The 23156-nt window shown below is 38.0% G+C and overlaps 1 protein-coding gene across 5 annotated transcripts in view; it reads right to left on the bottom strand.

Annotated features, from left to right (window-relative positions):
• The window catches only part of ADGRG6 (adhesion G protein-coupled receptor G6), a 212109-nt gene that overhangs the window by 74083 nt on the left and 114870 nt on the right, over positions 1-23156 (bottom strand). For 2 of the 5 annotated variants that reach the window (XM_077283104.1, XM_077283103.1), the window contains exons 6-9: positions 22590-22775; positions 16240-16308; positions 12323-12397; positions 173-255 (exon numbers count right to left, since the gene is read on the bottom strand). In XM_077283104.1, the coding sequence (XP_077139219.1) occupies positions 173-255; positions 12323-12397; positions 16240-16308; positions 22590-22775 (413 nt within the window). The remainder of the gene's footprint in view (positions 1-172; positions 256-12322; positions 12398-16239; positions 16309-22589; positions 22776-23156) is intronic. The other 3 variants (XM_077283105.1, XM_077283107.1, XM_077283108.1) reach the window with 3 other exon arrangements.

The raw sequence follows: 23156 nt of genomic DNA, 5'->3' as shown, positions 1-23156 counted from the left end.
CATTGCAAATATCTTATTTTCAAGTGTCATTTATTGTCACTATCAATTTATGGAAAAAAATTAAAACAGCTACACTCTTTAAGTATAAATTATTTAAAGTCATACATAATCAAATACAAATTATATTAGAAAGGCTTGTTCATAAATTCTAGTAAGGGACATGTATACTTACCCATTGTGACACCAAGCTTTGGACTGTTAACTCGTTAGCAACATCACTGACCACAGTAATAGAAATCCTATAAAATGTCCCACCTGTTCAAAAACATGATAGTCAAGTTAAGACCTTCCATACATTAAGCAGGCACTGTGCTGTCTTTATATTAGTAAATAGCTGATCATAAAATTATGATTGGTTAATCTACTGCTATTTCCTTTGCAGACTTAGGATTTCTAATACAGCAATGTTAGTAAGAAAAAAAGTGAACTATATTGCACTTTTCTATAGGTACAAAATGGGTTAATCGACATCAACACCAAAACACCTTGCTTTATTGGACTGATTTACTTTTGGAAAAACTAGCTCTTAGTATTCTGTTGAATAATTTATAAGAGTCAAAAAAGATGGTATTTGTTGGACTCAAAACATGTTTTTAATTCATATGTATAACTGGGGGGCCACAAATTCTTTATTGCACTAATGTTATATGTTTCCCCCTTTAAGACAGCCAGGACAGTCTTTTCTGGAGAACATAAGTATGGTCATGTCATTACTAACACATGACTTAAATAGTTTCATGGCCTTCTGGGTATTTTTATGTTGACACTATAAGAACATTGAGGATGGAATAAAATATATGTGTGTAATTCTAAAAAATGTTAGGACAGAGGGTTTAGGTAATATAACAAAAATCTGAATTATTTTACTAGTCCTAATTACTAATTATATCAACATTGAGTACTTTAGTTGATGCAGCCATCCTGGTTTGGCCCATCACTTTGCTCCTTTTGCTCCCCATCCCACAGGAACTGAATTCTTAGCAAACAATTCAAAGAAACATCATGTCCTACATTCTTTTATATATCAAAAAATGTCTGCAGACAGTAAAGGTGGCCATTTTGTTATTTTATTAGACCACCAGCCTTCAATATATAGATACAATTTGGTGAGGAACCAATACTAATTTGGATGTGCTTACTTCGAGGGAATATTGTGGTTTTCAGGAACCAAATCATCCAAATTATCCTGTTTCCAAAAGATTATTGTGAACTCCTCCTGTATTTGTTAGTTGTCTTTTAACTTCTATACTTGTACAAACTGCTACAAAAAAGCATATAAGCTACTTACACTTGTGATCTATGTCAAATTCGCAATTATGTTTGGACTTAGGCCAAATAAAACAGTATTTTAGGGACCACAAACTCATGAGTTATGTTTATTAGCATTCATTGTGGACTTTAATTTTTTTAAAAAAAATTACAGGCCAAGGTCACACTTCATCATTTATAATTTCTTGTCTTTTTTCTTTGTCTTCTGTTTTTTTTTTTTATTAGATTTTTGCACCAAATTGTTTAATAAGTTGGCGCACAATTAAAATCAAAAATGTTTCTAGACTTTCTAGCAACAAAGTCTCACATTATCCTCATAATCTTGCAAAACTGAAGGAAGAGGGGGTGATGTAATGGGGGTGGGACAATGGTGTGAGATTCACCAAATGTTTCATTCATGTTTTCATGAATCTTTCTACAACATTTTAGAAACAAATTTGTCCAGGAAAAATAAAAAAGACTTAAAAAAGAAAGACAACTTAAAAAACATCTGAAAACATATAGAGAATAAGGTACAAGTACTAAAGCCACTAAAATACACGTACATTTCTCCAGAAACATGGAGAAGCAGCAATGTTGATTCAGGACCATGTGGTTATATATGTTCTTTAATTCCAGTAAAATACACTGGATCTAAATAATAAATTCTGTGCTTCTAGGTTGTTGTTTTTTACACTAGATGACATCAAATTACATCAAGTATTAGTACAATGTAATACAACTAGACTTAAAGAGAGCCTATCACTTACTGAAAAAATGGGTTAAATACCTTGCAAAAATCCCTGAGCTTTTACGACTCTGATGCTTTTCTCATTTTATACTGTGTCGCTCTATTGCAGAGATATTCCTGGTTGCTTATTCGGGAGCGCACTATGTGAAATTTCTGCCAGCAGTTAAACTGGCATTTTTTCAAAGTCTTCTGTGGGGACATGCACTTCCAGTCTTGCTAGATGCTGCCAATCACAGCTCAGCAGCACCTGCGACTGCCAGACTGCTAGTGCTGTGATTGATAGAGATTGAGAGGGAGGCGTGAAAGTGTATACCCTCAGAGAAGACTATGGAGAAACACCTAGTTGGACTGCAAGCATAGATTTCACATGCTGTGCTCCTAAAGCATCAAATGTGAGTATCTGTGCCACGGAGTGATGAAACGCAAAATGGAAAAGAGACAGAATTGGAGGAGCTCGGGGATTTTTACAAGATTTTTAACTCAAAGTTTTTGGAGCAATTGACAGATCCTCTTTAAAGGAGACTGCAAAGAATGTTGACTCAACATGTTCTGGTCTAAAAAAATAAAATAAAATAATTGCTAATTTCATATCTTTTAGCAAAATGGTACATAAAAATAGTGAAACAAATAAACAGCTTTTTTTCAAGTTATTTTTTTAATTTCAATTTATATATCAAGGAACTGGGCTTTAAAATGGTTTTGCTCTGTAATGCATCTTGTGAATCTGTGACATGTCAGTAACGATTTGCAACAAGTATGACACAAAATGTAAATGTGTCATCAAATGACACTAAAGTAATTTAACTGCACTCCAGTTGATGTGCAGGAGGATCAAAGCAGTCTTGCAAATGTAGCACAAATTGTACAAGTAAGTTTTAATGAAGTGTGACTCAAGTAACAAAAAGAAATACAACTCGAATATTGACAGGATCCCATTGATAGAGACTAAGTCTGCACAGAGAGCTTTGTAAGATTTGAGTTACCATATATTTCAGAAACAGCGCTACTCTTGTCCACTGGTTGTGTTGGACTAAACAGCAACAACAAGACAGTCCACGGTCAATAGTGGTGCTGTTTTATGAAAAAAACAGACATTTTATTTGAATCTTCTACAACCTATTTAAAACTCATCTAATTTGCAGAGACAAGTGAATCAATGAGGAATGAGTTCAAGTCAACTTTCCTGAAATTTGTGGATCCACACCAATTCAAACACTTTGCAACTGTATTTACACAAAAAAGGTTGGCATCCACTTTGGTGAACCATTTAGGGTTGGCGAACAGTAAAAAAGACCTCTAAAACTAAAACCTCACGGCCCACCTCTCCGGATGCCCTGTTGCTTGCTGTCTGCAATTGGGCCATCTTCTTTCTGCTGTCATAGGTTACATCTTTGGCTTTTTGACTATAGTCCAGAACTTCCAGGCTTGGTGGTTTCTGTGTGCCGTAAGGTGGCGCCACAGTCTTACAACGCCCAGTGACTGGCCCAGAAGTCCTGGCTTATAGTGAAGAGAATGGAGATGTTGCACGCGAAGACAGACATTAGAAGATTGGATGTGGCAGACAGAGAGAAGCCGGGCAGCCAGTGAGGTGAGCAGTTTTGCTTTTTACATTCTAAGTTTATTATGCTCTTGGCTCTGAAGAGGGCATAATATGGAACATTCACATTTATCCGTCACAAATTGAATTTTTTGGGAAAATTAAGCTAAGCTGGTGCATTTGATAATAAGTGAATAATTTAGCTTTTTTTTTTTTTTACAGAAATGGGTCAGCACTAGTTGTCAAGCCATACTGGGAGGTATAGTTTCACAAACGCTTGAGATGCACAAGATAATTACTATTATTCAACAGAAACTGATTATCTTAAACCCTGACATTCTGTACACATCTTTTCTCTTCCTCTTTTTTATTACTTGGAAGGATTTCTTTTTCACGTGCAGAAATGTTCCTATTTTAACAGTAATTATGATGAATTAAGTCCTTAAGTCAGTGTATGACCTCAAAGATTTAAATGACATTTAGTCACGCACAGTCAAATGTAAAGCGGAGACATCTATAAAATTGACTCCAGCAGTGTATGTGAGTGCATCAATCCTTTCTTTTACTATGTCCTCAGCTTTGGGTTGTAAGAACACACCCAACCACTGTTTTACAGCATAAATACATGGAAGGGACTTGTAAACACTACACTCACATCTTTCTTTATGTCAATTGCTGTATTTGTTTTTACATTTGTAAATTGTAGACATAATTACAAAAAACTATAAATCTAATTATGAAGATGTGTTTATGTGTCTTGCATTCCTCCTATATGCTTACTTTAATTTCCTGCTACAACATAGGTGATGCAAATGGGGTCGCATGTAAAGCAGAATCATTATTAAGCATTCAGAAAAATCTGCATTAAAACATTAAAATGTGGCTACTAAAATGTTATAGCATACACTAGATTCTGGCATATTATTTTGTATTTTTCGGACTATAAAATGCACTTTTTTCCTCCAAAAAATTAGTGGAGAATAGGGGGTGCATATGGTCCAGATGTACCTGCTGTGGATGGGGAGAGGGGGGAGCTGCAGCAGCGGAGCAATGTGCCACAGGAGGTAGGAGTTTGCTGCTGCGGCTAACACCTGTGCCCACTGCTAAAGAGAAATTAATATTCACTGTTCTCCACGCCTTGAAAGTAGAGAGCAGTAAATATGAATTTCTCTTTAATAGCGGACACGCTGTTAGTTGCAGCCGCCAGCTTCCTGCAGTGGCTGAGCTCTGAAGTGTGTCCGCTACTCAAGGGAATAAGTATTCACTGCTCTCCACTCCCATAGGCATGGAGAGCAGTGAATATTCATTGATCTTTGATAGTGGGCACAGTAACCTCAGCCGCTGGCTTCCTGCAGCCGCCAGGCGACTACGTGTGCACGCTACTAAAGGGAATGAAAAATCACTGCTTTCCAAGCCCATAGAGGGATGAGGAGCCATGCATATCAGGATAGGGATGACAGGGCCATGCATACCAGTATAGGGATGAGGGGGCCATGCATACCAGGATAGGAATAAGGGGGCCATACATACAAGGATGGGGGTGAGGGGACCATGTATACTAGGATAGGGATGAGGGGGCCAGGCATAACAGGATAGGGATGAGGGGGCCATGCATAACAGGATAGGGATGAGAAGACCATATACACCTGGATTGAGGCCATATACAGCTCTGGCAACAATTAAGAGACCACCACATCAAAACCCTGTCATGGGCAGCCCAATCTCCAGACCTGAACCCCATTGAAAACCTCTGGAATGTAATCAAAAGGACGATGGAAAGTCACAAACCATCAAACAAAGAAGAACTGCTTACATTTTTGCGCCAAAAGCAGTGTGAAAGATTGGTGGAAAGCATGCCAAGACGCATGAAAGCTGTGATTAAAAATCATGGTTATTCCACAAAATATTGATTTCTGAACTCTTCCTGAGTTAAAACATTAGTATTGCTGTTTCTAAATGATTATGAACTTGTTTTCTTTGCATTATTTGAGGTTCGAAAGCACTGTTTTAAAAAAATAAATAAATTTGACCATTTTTCTTTGTCAGAAAAAAAATACTAAATTTATTGCTTGGAAATACGGAGACATGTTGTCAGAAGTTTATAGAATAAAAGAGCAATTTACATTTTACTAAACAATATACCTATAAATTAAAAATCAGACAAACTGAACATTTTGCAGTGGTCTCTTAATTTTTGCCAGAGCTGTATATACCATATTTCTAATCTATGCAATAAATCATGTATACACACAGTGGATTAGTTGTGCACACATTAGATTCATAACATATTATTCCACTATATAGCTGAGAGTCAATTTACATTGCAAGATTATCGTTAACAAGCATTCTTCATGATAAATTTGCAGTCAAAACAGGCTGCTGATCACCCAACGAAAAAACAAAATGCTCTTGGCAATGCAACATCCTGTGTAAATAGGACGGGATGCCAAGACCAATGGCTGACTATATGCAATGAAGGCTTTATTACAAATCTTTCAGTCTGCAACTAAAGCGGGGTTGGCCTGTGTAAAATGGCTGCTAAATAGGCTGGGGATCATGGAATCATAGAATGGTAGAGTTGGAAGGGACCTCCAGGATCATCATGTCCAACCCTCTGCTCAATGCAGGATTCACTAAATCATCTCAGACAAGGAATTCCAGATTCTCACTGCCCTAACAGTAAAGAATAATCTTTTGAACTGCAGAAAAGATCATCGTTCTCAGCAGCACATTGTCCTGTGTAAACAGGATCTGTGCTGTCGAGAACAATTGCAGCCTACAGTATGTGCACTGAACGTTAAGTTTTCTAAGAACTCTCATTAAAAACAGTGTAGAATAAAGAAATCTCTTGCATATCTCTAATGTTTGGCATAATTTTAAAGATGATGCTTTCATACAACACTGCCCTTATGCATAGCTTGTTCTGAGTCTGTTTAAAAAATTGCTGAAATTACCAAAATTACAAGTACTGTAGTTAAGCTTATTATAGTATAATTGTTAAACAATTTACTATTTCAACTGGTCAATATTAAAAATTAGCATTTCCATTTAACTAAAACAAGGCCAGCACAGTGGCTCAGTTGTTAGAACTCTTTCTTTGCAGCGCTGTGGTCCAAGGTTCAATCCAGCCAAGGACAACATCTGCAAGGTGTCTGTATGCTTTCTCTGTGTTTGTGTGGGTTTCCCCCAGGTATTCCAGCTGCCTCCCACACGCCAAAGACATACTGATAGGGAACGTAGATTGTGAGCCCCAATGGGGACAGTGATGACAATATCGGTAAAGCACTGCGGAATATGATATTGGTGTATAAGTCAGCAAAATAAATAAACAACTAAAGCAAACTATTCTATGGATATTATATGCCATAGAATGGGACAAAATACTCAACTGCAAAACAAAAGTTGACATGAAGTCCAAACTTTGCAATCTCCTTATAAGTATATTAATATAATAAAGTTAAAATATATTACTTTTAGTGGAGAATTTATGGCAGAATCACAGCATAAATATTATCTACTAATTAATATTTATATTTAGTACAATGTAAATGATTTGATTAATTATTTTTTGAATAATATTGCATATCAGTGCTACTTTTCTACTACAAACATTTAGCAGCACTAAAGTTTCTTCAAGCAATTATCTATTGAAAGATAGAATGACTATCATTAAGGGGGTGTCTAGTCTAGGAAGATACATCTACATACTGCTGTTAACCTCCTGTCCACAGAAACAGGTAACATCAGATAGATGACTGCACGGGCACAGCAGGTCTGGTGGAGCCAATGGAATTGCTTCAAATGATCCATTGCTAACAAGCTTTTGACTGGTGTTATTAAAGTAATCTTCTTGATGCGTAGGCTGATGTGAAAATCCAGTTTCGGAAACAAGAGAATTCTCCTTTATAAGATCTGTCAGTTTGGAGTCTGAAAATCCTAATGTGGCAAAACTTTGTGAGAGATGCTCATTATCCAAGCTCGTTAACATTTCTGTTTGTGTTTTTCCCAGAATGCCGTTTGACTCTCCAGGATTTTCAGGGATGGTTGTAATTTTCCAGTAATTCCATACATTATTTATTATTGAGCTTGTAGTCAGATGAGAAAACTGAGCAGCATTTACATCACTCTGGGTCTTTATGGTTAAAGATGGTAACCTGGTTCTTGTTGATATTTGTTGACCATTACTCATCAAATGGGTTTCAGATGTGGTTGATAAGAGATTATATTCGAGCGGGGGTGTAGCAATATAGGTGTTGTATCTTATTTCTAAAGACTCTTCCTTACTGAGAAAATTACTTTGCTTTAATGAGTCATCATTAATGCCACTACTTGCTGTCAAGATACTGATTTCACTTGCTTGGAATGTTATATCTAAAATTTGCAGTGTACCCTGAGGTTTGATAAATTCTGGATGAGCAGAATGTTGTTGATGTTGTTGCTCAGGATTAATCAAAACCTGAATAGTGCATGGCACAAGTTTCATTTTGTTAGCTCCATCAGAAGACTTTTGACTACCAAAAGACTGTTGTGAGGAATGATCAATTATAGAAGTGCTTAGGTCAATTTCACCTATATTTCTTTCAACCTTTAACTGTGTCATGCTTTCTAAATTTTTCATATCTAAATAGTTGCTTGGCATTATATTTGATGTAAAGTTATCATTACCTACTGGTTGGGCAATAAATGTTGATGGCAGATAATTTGATAATGTCTTTGTTGGGGTCAGGTTAAATATTGTGTTTATTTGTGAAACTCCTGCAATGGCATCAGTGGATTCAACTAAATACAACTTTTCAGCTTCTAAAAAATCATCTTCACCAGAAAATTCCACTGCGTCAACATGTTTTTGATACTCAATGAGCTCAATAGTTGGATGTGGGCTCACAATTTCAGTAGATGAAGTATCAAATGGAAGTTCAGTGGTTGGACCAACCATGTACAATTTGAAGTTCTCACTGTTTTTTTCATAGTTGAGTATAAGGCTCTTCCACTGATTGTCTGACACATCATAACTTGAGGTCATCATATGATATTGTTCTTGCCCCCTTGAATTCAAAATATCAGTCTTTTTTGTTTCAGTGAAATGCATAGTTTGTCTATCTAAGGGCATACTATCAAGATTTAATACTGTACTGTATAATCCTTCATGATGTCTTGTTCTTGTTGGCAACAACTCTTGTACCAGTGTTGGATATAATGGATCTTCCATATTGTTGATACTTACATGGTGCATATTTGCTCTGTGAGCCAATAAGCTTCCAAGAGACAGTTTTGATTGAGTAGGCAATATGTTGTATACTAAAGTACAACTGGAGACAGGATCACAAGACTCACTGCTGGTAAATAAAATGTTCTGTGCATATACTGAGTCCATTACATGATTCCTTAATAAAGAAGGAGCCAAATTATTTGATTGGGTGCTTTGTGCATCATATGGAGATTCTGTAGATACACTAACTTTATCCTCCTGAACATATTTTGCTTCGTCTGTGTTTTTCATACCAGGTATCTGAGAGTTACTTGGAGTTTGAAAACTATAAAACCTTTCAAGTCCTTTATTATTTGATCTTCCTGACTTGACTTCCTCTGTTGGTGTCACCACAGAGTATAGCATATCTGTGTCATTTATTAAAAATGGTAGTTTACTTGTATTGTTCCTTTTTTCAGATGTGCTTTCAGTGTTATTATCATGATTTCCACTTGCATGATCACGATAGAAATACTCTGATGTCTTTTTGCTGTATTCACTACTATACTTTACTACACTTTTAGCATTCAAGGGTGGAGTAAAATTGTCAAAGTTATGCATAATCCATTGGGGCCACCATGTTTGATTTATTTTCATGTTATTAGCATTGCTAAGCTGTGTTCTACTGAAAGACATATTATCTGGTTCCATTATTGAAGCATTATGCCATTCATTTTCACTTCCAGATCCTGCTGTCTCCATTTTTGAAAATTCATCTTCTCCAAATAATAAAGATGATTTGCTTGAAACATCCTTTAAAATAGCTAAAACACTACTAGATAATACTGTGCTAGTGGACCTGTTTTCTTGAATTGCTTCACCCTCTGTACTGACCATTGTTGTTATCCTATGATTTATAGATGATGTCCAAATTGAAGGGGTTGTCATTAACCAGAAGTTGATTGGTATTTTGCTTGTTGTACTTTTTTCAGAAGATGCTGGTCTCTGTTTCACTGGCCACACTATTGGGGTAGAAATAATCCCTATACTTCGTACACCTTTGATTTTTGAGTCTTGCATTTGTTGCTGCCATCCTTCCCAAGGACGGGTAACTAGGTTTCTCTTCATTCTGATGGGAAATGTAGCAGGAATGTTGAGTTCCTGCAGATCTGTATATGTTATGCCATACAATAAATGGATTGAAAAAAAGCAGTTACTTGCAACAAAAATAAATTTCTGTCAACTTGGTACACAAAATTTTACTTGAAATATATGTGATTATAACATTACATTGATCATGTACACTAGTTCACTTCAGAGGTCTAACAATTAAAATCTAACTTTGAACTTTGGTGCACCTAAGTCAAACCTTCAGTTATATCTTAGAAATTTCCAGATGCTGAAATTTCCTTATAAACTGTAACATTAATGACAAAATGTCTCTGGCTTGCCATTCAGTCTGTTTCAAGTTACATGTAGCATTTGGAATTCCCAATAATCATGCTATAAATATGTTTCATGAATATATAAGTGTAGGCTTTGCTTTAGGTTACCAAACATGAACTTCCCATTACTGCTTTCCAGACATGTAGACTAGAGAACTTTAAGTCCTTCTAAAAAAGAGTTACCGTTGTTCTAATTTTTATTACATAAATCAATAGAACACGTAAAACTTTGTAATATATCTTATCATAGATATCTGCTTCATACTCTGCCAGGAGTTATCTTACACATTCATAATTCTCAATTCATAGATAAAATCTGTATTCAGCGCAGACAGATTTTTCCATTACTGAGATAGGAGATGACAGTTATTGCTGACAAAATTCTATGTAGAGGGAAGCGAAGAGGAAAAGGAGCTAGAGGCAGAGCCCATCCCTTGTCCATCCTCTTCCCTTATCAATAGTAACTGTCATCTATAATTTCCATAACATAAAAATATGCCTGTATGGAATTCAGATTTCACTCGTGAATTGAGAATTTTGAAAAGAATAGAGAAAGAAGCGGATTTATCTGTTAAGGTAAATTACAAAGTTCCTTATGTTCATGTCTACTATTGATAACTGAAATAAAAGTGAAAATATTCCCTTTCCGGGACATCATGGCATGTCAATAGGATATGGCATCACTTCTTGGTCACAGGAGGTTTGATTTCTAGCGTACTTGCCAAGCCTGAGTATAAAGGAGCCACAGCTCTGATACAACACTTTATCAACTTTCCAGATTTCCAGGTAACCGGCAATGCCGGAAATTGCAGCTGACACCACAAGCTTGGAAGGAACTGTGTGAACATCGCAGTCGGGAGCACCCCTGTGAGAGCGACAAACTGTGAAGTAGTGCTACAGCCCCTTCAATCTCAGGATCAGTAGAGGTCCTACAGGTCAAACCCCCAGTGACCATTAAGTAATGGCATATCTTAGTGAAATGCAATCGTTTCTGGTACAAGGAATACGCCATTACGGTAATTAGTTTATGTTATTTCAGTCATTTTAAGTATTTAGGTTATTTTCTTAGTAAATATTAAAGCCTCAAAATATTTAAAGAAAAGTTTTATAAACTAAAATTAATATTTAGAGGTCATGTTTAATAAAGGGGGCTATTTGGTCTAGAAAACCCATTTCAAATACCCTATAAGGGAATGCAGTACCCCCGTCTATTAATTGTAGTTAAAACTGGTTAGATGAACCAACTCTCATTCACATCTCATTGATTTATAAGAATGGTAAAATATTTTATTTCCTACAATGATGCCGCAAGGAAACTGAATATTTACTTATGGGTTACCGCTGTAGGATCTAGCAGCAGGACACCCTTTGAACAGATTATTGCCAGGGAACCCTTTTAATAAAAAGTTATTTTTCAAAGTGGATAATTCTTTTGAATAAAAATTTGCTTCTCCAAATTTCTTGTCTGTAAATTACTTGTAGGAAAAAAAGGGGATTAATTTAGATTTGCATTGATTACAAAGACCTTATTGCTGGAGACAAGCAATATACACAATATTAACAACACATGACACTATAAAAAGAAAAAAATTGCAATGTCTGTATTCTATACTGATAATACCCATGCTCCATGTGCAAAATATTTTATTCTATTTTCATAACCGATGTATCATTCAGCATGCATGTAGGCAAGTATAACAGAAAAACAAGTGTCACATGACTCTATCTTCATAATTCATATCAAACTTTAATTAAGAAGAGTATAAATCCGGTTTGTCAGCTATGATGAGTTTGACACCAAAGGCGTCTGTACTTGGCATCCCTCTATCCCTATTAACTTTGTGTAACACAAATACATTGTATACTGTAAACTGCATAAATGGACATCATAAGGAGCCCCTTGGTTATATGCAAAAATATAATATAGCCAGAATTCATTAATGTAATAATAATAATAATAGAATCACCACTACATTTTAAGATGACCTAAAGGTGGAATAAGGGGAAAAAGTGGTGCACATTACAGCCATCCATATTTTCATAAAATCGGCTTTCAAGTTGCTCCATACAGAATCTTTAGTTAGTGTTTTCTAATATATATCAAATATAAACCATAAAATACATTAGCAAACATTATAATATGGGTTTCTTACCAGGCTCTGTGTTATCGACCGTGATATTAGTCATGTTAGTAGTTATCATAGTAGATGGTGAAGCTGTTACGATAGCTGGGAAAAACACAATAAAATGTGAGCTCGAGTAGTGACACTAGGAACCATTAATTAGGTAAAGCATTGGTTGTGACAATAAATTCAGTAATCTAGGCAGGTAAGGTTATTGTGCAGTAAAGCAATAGGTGCCATTCAATAATTTGCATAGTATACATATGGATAAGGATGTGAACCATTGGGGATAGCAGTGATCATTAGGCAATGCTCACTCAGGGTAGGTTTTTTGCAGCAAGTCTACCACTGTTTGATACATCTGATTGGAGCTTCCAAAAATCCATGCACATGCTGGAGAATCTCTATAGTCAGACTTATGAAAGTTTTTTTACAATTTCAGAAATTCTGCAGTTTGTCAACATACCCTTATCCTAATTGATATTACACATTGTGGCTACGTAATTAATTGCTGTCATTCATTATTGCCAGACTTATAAAAAGCAATGCTGTGAAAAGCTTGCAAACCACAATTCTAAACATTTGGAAGGAACACACAAAGAAATTCAGGATATCCATCAAATTGCTTGATACAATTTTTTTCACATAGATAATAGTGCAATAATGCCTCCTCTAAAATAGCTTGTGTGTGCAGCTTACATTTACTTTCATGTCATTTCAATAGATTCTAATTGTTGCTTCTGTCACTTCTCTGACTTTTTTGGAGCAACCTCCTTATAGGGGTTATCCACTGCTGAATAAACCATTATTAAAGGGCACAGAAAGGTGACGAATACATGCAATTCACCTCCCAGACCAGCCTAGCTCCTTGGTAGTTAGCGCGGTGTCCCCCACCAGCTTACTAGTGATGCGGGAGGCATCATGTCACTGCTGCAGCCACTCGACAGATGTTGATCCCAATCGACCAGTGGGAAAAACAGTGGTGACTTTGGAGGAGTGATACAGGTGCAGGTTATACATTTTTATCAAACTTTTGCTTTTTTTTCTCCAGATTAATTGACAAGCAGAAAGAAAAAAAATTCAGTTGCTGGCTGAAAATTATTATTTAACCCGAAATCAACTACTGTTCCTGAATATTATCACTAATATGTATTTTACTTGGTACAATTATAAATCTCTAAGGATATGTGTGGGGTTCTGCAACATTATAATTACTAAATATGTATTAATATATACTACGCAAATACATTAATAACATATGTGGGTGCCAAAAAAAAATAAAAAATTCTACCTGGGAATAAATGACAGTCAAGGTGATAAATAAAATAATGCTGCTTTGATGAAAATAGAGATAATAAAGTAAAGTAATAGTAAGTAATAGATCCCAGCATAACATGTCATGAGATCGCACACAATAACGACATGACAACAAAGTGCCAAAAGGCAAATTACCAAGGCACAAATAGCCTTCCTCACCTGATGCGCTTTTTACATTCTTTAATCTGGGGCTGAATGGTTTCCTTTGTTTTCTACTTTCACCACACACATTGGGTCTTCATTTTTATTCTTAAAAAAGTTTTCAACCTTTAAAAAAATGGTCCCCAATTGATTGGATACTTGTAAGAAAACAAACACCTATAGTATTCATCATCTCCAGGAACTGCACCGTATCCCAGTAACTACAGCACACATCACCACTGCAGCCAATCAATGAGCCTGGCGGCTCATACTCTTTACAGTAGCTGAGCCATTCAGCTCTGTGATTGGCTGCAGACGTGATGTGTGTTGTTGGCATGTTCTCACCGATGCAGCCTAAAAACGAGACTGGAGCAATGGAAGGGATCTGGCACCACCCCTGGGGAAGATGAGCAGAATATGGTTAGTTACAAGTATCCAATCCTATGGGGACCACTTTTTTGAAAGTATGAAAACCGTTATATTGTATTTGTATATCAAATATTCCTAACGATCTAGTCATTTAAAAGGGTTTTATGATTCTCACATTGCTGCTACATTTCATTTTAAGTGGTTCCACTCTTGATGATTTTATTTGGTGTTATTTGGGAACTAAAAAGTATTTTAGCAATAATTTGATTGGTGTGTTTTCTACTTTAAGTACATACAGGTGTATTTTTCTGATTGGTGTGTGAAAAAAATACCGTATTTTCCGGCGTATAAGACGACTGGGCGTATAAGACGACCCCCCAACTTTACCAGTTAAAAAATAAAATCTTCTTAAAAGTTGGGGGTCTTCTTATACACCGTATGTCGTCTTATAGGGCCGGTGAATATGTGCCTTTTGGGGGGGGGGGGAGTGATCCTGATGAGGACGAGGGGGCGTCTCACAGGAAAGTGAGTATCCCCCATTACCTTATCATAGCGCTGCAGCGTGGGGTCTCTGTGCTGGGAGCGGCGGCTGCTGTGCTGTGGCGGCTCCTCTTCTGCAGTGTGGGGCCTCTGGTGCTGTGGGGCAGTGGCGGCGGCGTATCTTCATGCAGTCGGGGCTCCTCCGGCATCTCAGCCTGGAAGCCCCGCCGGCAACTCCATCGGTACAATGCGGTCAGGTGGCCTCCGGGAAAATGGCCGCTGCTCAGATTCAGATCTCGTCCCGAGATCTCGGGAGACGAGATCTGAATCTGAGCAGCGGCCATTTTCCCGGAGGCAGCTCAATAGGTGCGATGCGGTGGCCCGGCCGCTGGGGGCTGTGCATGCTCAGATTCAGATCTCGTCCCGAAATCTCGGGACACGAGATCTGAATCTAAGCAGCGGCCATTTTCCCGGAGGCCAGCGCATTACACCGATGGAGTTGCCGGCGGGGCTTCTAGGCTTTGAGATGCCGGAGGAGCCCCGACTGCATGAAGATACGCCACCGCCGCCACCGCCCCACAGCACCAGAGGCCCCACACTGCAGAAGAGGAGCCGCCACAGCACAGCACAGCAGCCGCCGCTCCCAGCACAGAGACCCCACGCTGCAGCGCTATGATAAGGTAATGGGGGATACTCACTTTCCTGTGAGACGCCCCCTCGTCGTCATCAGGATCACTCCCCCCCCCACCCACCATATACACCCGGCGTACAAGGCGATTCCCGGCGTACAAGACGACCCCCGACTTTTAAGAAGATTTTCAGGGGTTAAAAAGTCGTCTTGTACGCCGGAAAATACGGTAAATAAGTATGAGTGCAGCTCAGTCATTATCATTAAAGGTCAAATGTTCTCATTTGATAAATGTGTTAAATCTAAACAAAGCAAGTAATTTAGATACAATTGGAAAATAATCTTCAATACAAATACGTAAAAATTAGGGAAATATGTTGACCTTGTAGAAACTATTAATCAAACATGGAACTTAAATTGACATAAAATGTTTGACCAGATGGGTTATCATAATCTTATGTGTAATAATATAAAGTCTCTAAACAGATTTACATGTTTACAAGATGATTGTCTATAATATGATGTTAGTCTCAATTGTGGGTGGTGAGATATGGAGCCTGAAAGTCGAAAGTTCAAAACATTGTTACCCTATTACTCATCACTGTAATAGCTATGATGTATGATGACGGCTTGATAGAATAGGTGATAAAACAGTGGGAAGGAGGCTGATTGCTGGAGCCACCATTAATCCTATGCAGTTTTTATACCTCCCATAAATTTAATGAAAAGAGATGTATTCATGTTGTCAAACCTCCATATTCAATGTTTTATAACTTATCTGTTGAAATCTAGCTGTCAGGATAAACTGTTCATACAGTAATACTTTTAGTTCCTTTGGACTGTCGTAATACTTTTAGTTCCTTTGGACTTTCAATAACAAAAAAATAAATACCAATTATATAAAGATGAATTTAGAAATTCAAAAAGTCCTGCTTGCCTTAAAAGAAATGAGCAATTTGCAGATTAATCCTCTTTCAATTTCAACTAGATAATTCATGATATAAATTCTTACCAGATACTGGGCTATACGTGGTTATGTTAGTAGTGATCAAAGCGGATGACAAAGAGGGAGTTACAGTAGCTGGCAAAAATATAAACAAACAAATGAATGAATGAAAAGACTGATAAAAAAGAAGTATAATGACAAATTGTAAGATGTAAATAAGAATAATCTTCATACTAGAGAATAATAACTATTGTAACAATTGTTGACAATAGTTACAATATTTATATATTTGGCTTTAATTCAAGTGGAATATAATCTATACAACACATACGAAATTGATTTTCACCTTATATTCTAAAGCAAGGATCTGAACTTTGGGAAGCCATAAAGCTATTATGGTAAAAGGGATAATACTTAAAGACAGTGTTCTAATAAGAGATATTTATGGCACGTCTATGATCCATAAATGTCTTACAGGTATGGCTACAAGATAGGGGAGAAGGAAAGGGATGACCAATAATGCATATGTTGCTGATTGAAATGTAGACAATTGAGAGTAAATGGCAAATATTAAAGGGAACACGTCACCCCCAAAATGGAAGTTGAGCTAAGCCTATCGCCATCAGGGGCTTATCTACAGCATTCTGTAATGCTGTAGATAAGCCCCTGATGTAACTTGAAAGATGAGAAAAAGAGGTTAGATTATACTCACCTGGGCAGGCGGTCCGATCTGATGGGCGTCACGGTCCGGTCCGGGGCCTCCCATCTTCTTACGATGACGTCCTCTTCTTGTCTTCACGCTGCGGCTCCGGCACAGGCGTTCTTTGTCTGTCCTGTTGAGGGCAGAGCAAAGTACTGCAGTGCGCAGGTGCTGAAAAAGGTTAGAGAGGCCCAGCGCCTGTGCATTGAAGTACTTTGCTCTGCCCTCAACAGGTCAGACAAAGTACACCTGCGCCGGAGCCACAGCGTGAAGACAAGAAGAGGACGTCATCCTATGAAGATGGTAGGCCCCGGACCAGACCGCGACGTTCATGGGACTGGACCGCAGCGGGGACCGCCCCTGTGTGAGTATAATCTAACCTCTTTTTCTCATCTTTCAGGATACATCGGGGGCTTATCTACAGCATTCCAGAATGCTATAGATAAGCCCCTGATGCCGGTGGGCTTAGCTCTAATTCCATTTTGGGGGTGACAGGTTCCCTTTAAAGGATCTTTACTAGATGGCACATCTACAGTAATCATACTTGCCAAATATATATTATTTCATTCACTATCATTTGATGACTTTCAACTTGTTTTAATGTACTGTTTAAAGGTACTGTATAATGATATATTAATTTGACTCATAAGTTGTCAAAAACTAGAAGTTAAAAATCCAAAATAGTTCAGAGCTGAAATGTGGTGCATTTCCTGTTCTTATACTTTTCAGGAACCAAGTCAGTGAATGTATATTTATGGCAACATGCTGACTTTTCCTGATCAAGTTGAGGGAGAAGTATCAAAACTGGTGCAACTGAAAAATGAATTAGTCATACATCTCATTATTTAGAGGCACTTTATAAAATGGATCATTAGCAGGAGCAACTAATCTTCTTTTCTTTTACAGCAGTTTTAAAATACTTTCCCCATGGGCTTGGGTTCTTCAAGCATGCCTTTTTGAAAAGATGATGATATGTTACTATTCTTGTCCATATTAAAATAATTGATATATATAAAAAAATATATATTATTCTAAATGTATCTTTAAAGATTATCTTGTGAATGGGAGAAAGCTTTTGATACCATTTACAGTCATTGTACAATTTATGGAGCAATGGCACATCTAGTGTGCAATGCCACCAAGAATTATCTAATTGGACCCCCAAAATCTGATATTGATAACCTTTCCCCAGCATAGCTCATTAAAGGGTTATTCCCAAATTACAAGTTATTGTTTATCAATAAGATCACTGGTGGTGTAAACCCAAGATTGGGGGTTCTGCATCTCCATCTTGAAAGGAGAGACAGTGAATATGCTCCACCTCCATTAAATACATTGCCTATGGGACTGTTGAAGAAACTCACAGTACAATGCATGGAGTTGAGATTGAGCATGTGCACCTCTTGAGCTTCCCACCAATCCACATTAAGCTGCGGAACCCAAATCCCAAGGTTCAATAATAATAATAATAATAATAATAATTTTTATTTATATAGCGCCAACATATTCCGCAGCACTTTACAATTATCAAGATGTCAGGATTGTTGAGAATCCCAGTAGTCAGACCACCCGTGGTCAGTAAGTTTTCCATATCTTATGAACAGGGAATTGCATGACATTTTGTGACTTATCCTAAAATATCAAAGTCTCTAAAACAGATCTTAAAAGATAATGTTATTATGGAAAAAACAGCATACTTAACATGTTAACAGCAAACAAAGCAGTAATGAACGTATGCATTTGTAATGCATAACAAGCAAATGATGATGGATACACAAAATATACAGATGGTTATTTGTGTTAAGTTTGAATAAATTTGTTGATCCCACTTTCTTCTATGATTGTATATGATTTACCATTAGAAGTTATGGTTGATGATGAAGGTGTGACCAGCAGAGGCATAACACTAGATAGAATTTGACCAAATAGCTATCTCTCACGACTAGTGTTGAGCATTCCGATACCGCAAGTATCGGGTATCGGCCGATATTTGCTGTATCGGAATTCCGATACCGAGATCCGATACTTTTGTGGTATCGGGTATCGGTATCGAAACAACATTAATGTGTAAAATAAAGAATTAAAATAAAAAATATTGCTATACTCACCTCTCCGACGCAGCCTGCACCTTACCGAGGGAACCGGCAGCGTTGTTTGCTTAAAATTCGCGCTTTAACTTCCTTACTTGAAGTCCCGGCTTGTGATTGGTCGCGCGCCGCCCATGTGACCGCGACGCGACCAATCACAGCAAGCCGTGACGTAATTTTAGGTCCTTCAGGATTTTAAAATTACGTTCCGGCGTTGTGATTGGTTGCGTCGCGGTCACATGGGCGACGCGACCAAGCACAAGCCGTGACGTCACGGGAGGCAGGACACGCGCGCATTTTAAAATGCGCGCGTCTCCTGCCTCCCGTGACGTCACGGCTTGTGATTGGTCGTGTCGCCCATGTGACCGCGACGCAACCAATCACAACGCCGGAACGTAATTTTAAAATCCTGAAGGACCTAAAATTACGTCACGGCTTGCTGTGATTGGTCGCGTCGCGGTCACATGGGCGGCGCGTGACCAATCACAAGCCGGGACTTCAAGTAAGGAAGTTAAAGCGCGAATTTTAAGCAAACAACGCTGCCGGTTCCCTCGGTAAGGTGCAGGCTGCGTCGGAGAGGTGAGTATAGCAATATTTTTTATTTTAATTCTTTATTTTACACATTAATATGGTTCCCAGGGCCTGAAGGAGAGTTTCCTCTCCTTCAGACCCTGGGAACCATCAGGGATACCGTCCGATACATGAGTCCCATTGACTTGTATTGGTATCGGGTATCGGTATCGGATTAGATCCGATACTTTGCCGGTATCAGCCGATACTTTCCGATACCGATACTTTCAAGTATCGGACGGTATCGCTCAACACTACTCACGACTTCTCCTATGAGAGAGCCATTGTCAGATCCCTCCATCATTGACTTATCTCCCAGAGTATAAAACAGTCATCTGTTAGACACCTAACATGCTGGATCCTTCTCTTTCCTGACATCATCTGTTGAGAGATGGAAGTCAGGGGACCCCCATGTAAGTTAAACTGTTAACTTATCCTGCTGCATCAGTTTTACTTAAACGCATATAGGGGCTTTAAGAAAGGTCTTGATAATTATCTGTTAACAAATATTATTAAGGGTTATAAATTAATTATCCTAGCAATCACTGATCACAAGGAATCACAAGGAAGGTGATTCTCTGCCTTTGGAGGAGAGAAGGTTTTTCCACCAACATAGAAGAGGATTCTTTACTGGTAGGGCAGTGAGAATCTGGAATTCCTTGCCTAAGGAGGTGGTGATGGCAATCTCAGTCAAGGGGTTCAAGAGAGGCCTGGATGTCTTCCTGGAGCATAACAATATTGTATCTTACAGTTTTTAGGTTCTTTAGAAGGACGTAGATCTGGGGATTTATTCTGATGGAATATAGGCTGAACTGGTTGGACAAATGTCTTTTTTGGGCCTTGCTAACTATGTTACTATGTTAGTGATGCATCAAAGGTTGAACTTGATGGTCCTGTGTGTCTTTTTTTCAACTACATGACAAAAATATAGTTTAGCCTCCTCATGCAGAACTGTTTTTTGTCCCAATGACTTCCTTAACCCCTTCATGACCTTGGGATTTTCTGTTTTTCCGTGTTCGTTTTTCGCTCCCCTCCTTCCCAGAGCCATAACTTTTTTATTTTTCCATAAATATGGCCATGTGAGGCCTTATTTTTTGCGGGACGAGTTGTACTTTTGAACGACATCATTGGTTTTAGCATGTCATGTACTAGAAAGCAGGAAAAAAATTCCAAGTGCGGTGAAATTGCAAAAAAAGTGCAGTCCCACACTTGTTTTTTGTTCGGTTTTTTTGCTAGGTTCACTAAATGCTAAAACTGACCTGCCATTATGATTTTCCAGGTCATTACGAGTTCATAGACACCTAACATGACTAGGTTCTTTTTTATCTAAGTGGTGAAAAAATAATCCAAACTTTGCTAAAAAAAAAGAAAAAAAATTGCTCCATTTTCCGATACCCGTAGCGTCTCCATTTTTCATGATCTGGGGTCGGTTGAGGGCTTATTTTTTGTGTGCCCAGCTGGCATTTTTATTAATACTATTTTGGTGCAGATGCGTTCTTTTGATCGCCTGTTATTGCATTTTAATGCAATGTCACGGTGATCAAAAAAATGTAATTCTGGCGTTTTGAATTTTTTTCTCGCTACGCTGTTTAGCGATCAGGTTAATGCTTTTCTTATTGATAGATCGGGCGATTCTGAACGCGGCAATACCAAATATGTGTAGGTTTGATTTTTTTTCTTGATATTTTTTACTTTTTTTTTTTTACTTTTGCCATGCTTCAATAGCCTCCAAAGGAGGCTAGAAGCTGGCACAACGTGATCAGCTCTGCTACATAGCAGCGATCATCAGATCGCTGATATGCAGCAGAAATGCAGGTGTGCTATGAGCGCCGACCACAGGGTGGCGCTCACAGCTACCAGTGATCAGTAACCATAGAGGTCTCAAGGACCTCTATGGTTACTATTCAGAAGCATCGCTGACCCCCGATCATGTGATGGGGGTCGGCGATGCGCTCATTTCCGGCCGCCCGGCCGGAAGCGCCAGTTAAATGCCGCTGTCTGCATTTGACAGTGGCATTTAACTAGTTAATAGCGGTGGGTGAATCGCAATTTCACCTCCTGCTATTGCAGGCACATGTCAGCTGTTCAAAACACCGCCGGAGCCCTGCATCAAAGCGGGGTATCTGACCTCGGACGTACTATCCCGTCCGAGGTCAGAAAGGGGTTAAACCATTGTATATCTAGACATCTATCTCAAGCAACTTAGTTTTGTTGCGTTGTAATACATTTGGTATACTGGTCTTCAATCATTAATCTGCAGCATAAAGTATATGGTTTGTCTATGGTGACTGATTCATTATCGGGGGAAAAGCCAAGGCCATCTTATAACTATGTATAGAACTATTAAACGGAATCTGTCAGCAGGTTTTTGCTATGTAATCTGAAGACAGCAGGAGATAGAGACAGAAACACAGAATTCAGGGATGTGACACTTGTCAATGTGAGTGCTGCTTACTTTCTGTGAAGAATTTATCCCTAAGTGATTAATATTGCAGGACTACACTAGTCTGTCCCACCCCCTCCTGTGATAAGCACCTCACGGTCTATGGACTTTGTACACAAAGAGCCTGGGTTAGTTTCCTCCGCTCTGCTTCATCTTGATTGTATCAGAAACGCTGCACCCAGTAAGCTAGGGGATATATCGCTGAATTTAGCTTCACTTTACCTACAATAGGCTGCTCTCAGATAAGGGAGCAAAAAGGTGCTGACAGATTCCCGTTAAGGTGGCATCTGCAGTAGCCTATCAGGCCATTCTTGATGCCAGATTTCATAACATTCAGGTCATACTTAATCAAATACATGGGTAAATCCTCTGGTTTTGCCTATTAGAATAATGGAAATTATGAGTGTCTATGTCTCTTTTGGGTTCTGTCCTAACCCAACATGTTTTCACACTATTTTTCCCACTAACTAGGATATGAAGCAAACATTTTTGTTTTTTATGTTTATTTCTGTAAACCATCTGAATATTTTAGAGTATAGATATAGAATGTATCTAATGTTTTTGTCACTTTTTCAAGTGAAAAAACTCACATAATATGGAAGATGTGAAGTCTTACCATACATGGTAGTGGAAGCATTAAAGCCAGGAGTATTAGTGGTGACAGTGGTTGGTGAGGAGGTAGTTGTATCAGGTGAAGAAGCTACAGTAGATGGTGAGGTTACGGCAGGTGATGGAGATGAAGTTACTACAGCTGATGATGAAGTTATAGCTGATGTCATTATAGAGGACACTACTGTAGATGCTAATTAACACAAGAAAAAAGTAAACTAGGATGAAATAAATGGAAGCATCCTTGCATAGATAAGAAATATAGCTGGTCACTAAAGATTTGAAAACTTTACAATTAAAAAAGACAGGGCACTATAATGATGTAAAATACTGTGAAACATTTAAAACATATGAATACATTTTTCATTTCCAAATAAATATTGTGGTACTATAAATTAAAACTTTTCTGTAAGTTGAAAAACACGTCTTGAATTATATCTGAGACTTTGCACATGAAATCAGTGGTGACTATTTTGTTATAGATGATTCTCCGAGTCAAAAAATATATACTTACCATCATAGGATAAATGATATTACAATATTAGCATAACAATATGCCATGGCTAAAAAGAAC

This window comes from Ranitomeya variabilis, chromosome 2, assembly GCF_051348905.1.
Source record: "Ranitomeya variabilis isolate aRanVar5 chromosome 2, aRanVar5.hap1, whole genome shotgun sequence".
Taxonomy (NCBI): Eukaryota; Metazoa; Chordata; class Amphibia; order Anura; family Dendrobatidae; genus Ranitomeya; species Ranitomeya variabilis.
The sequence above is the reverse complement of the archived record's forward strand: the minus strand, read 5'-3'. Positions and strand labels throughout refer to the sequence as shown.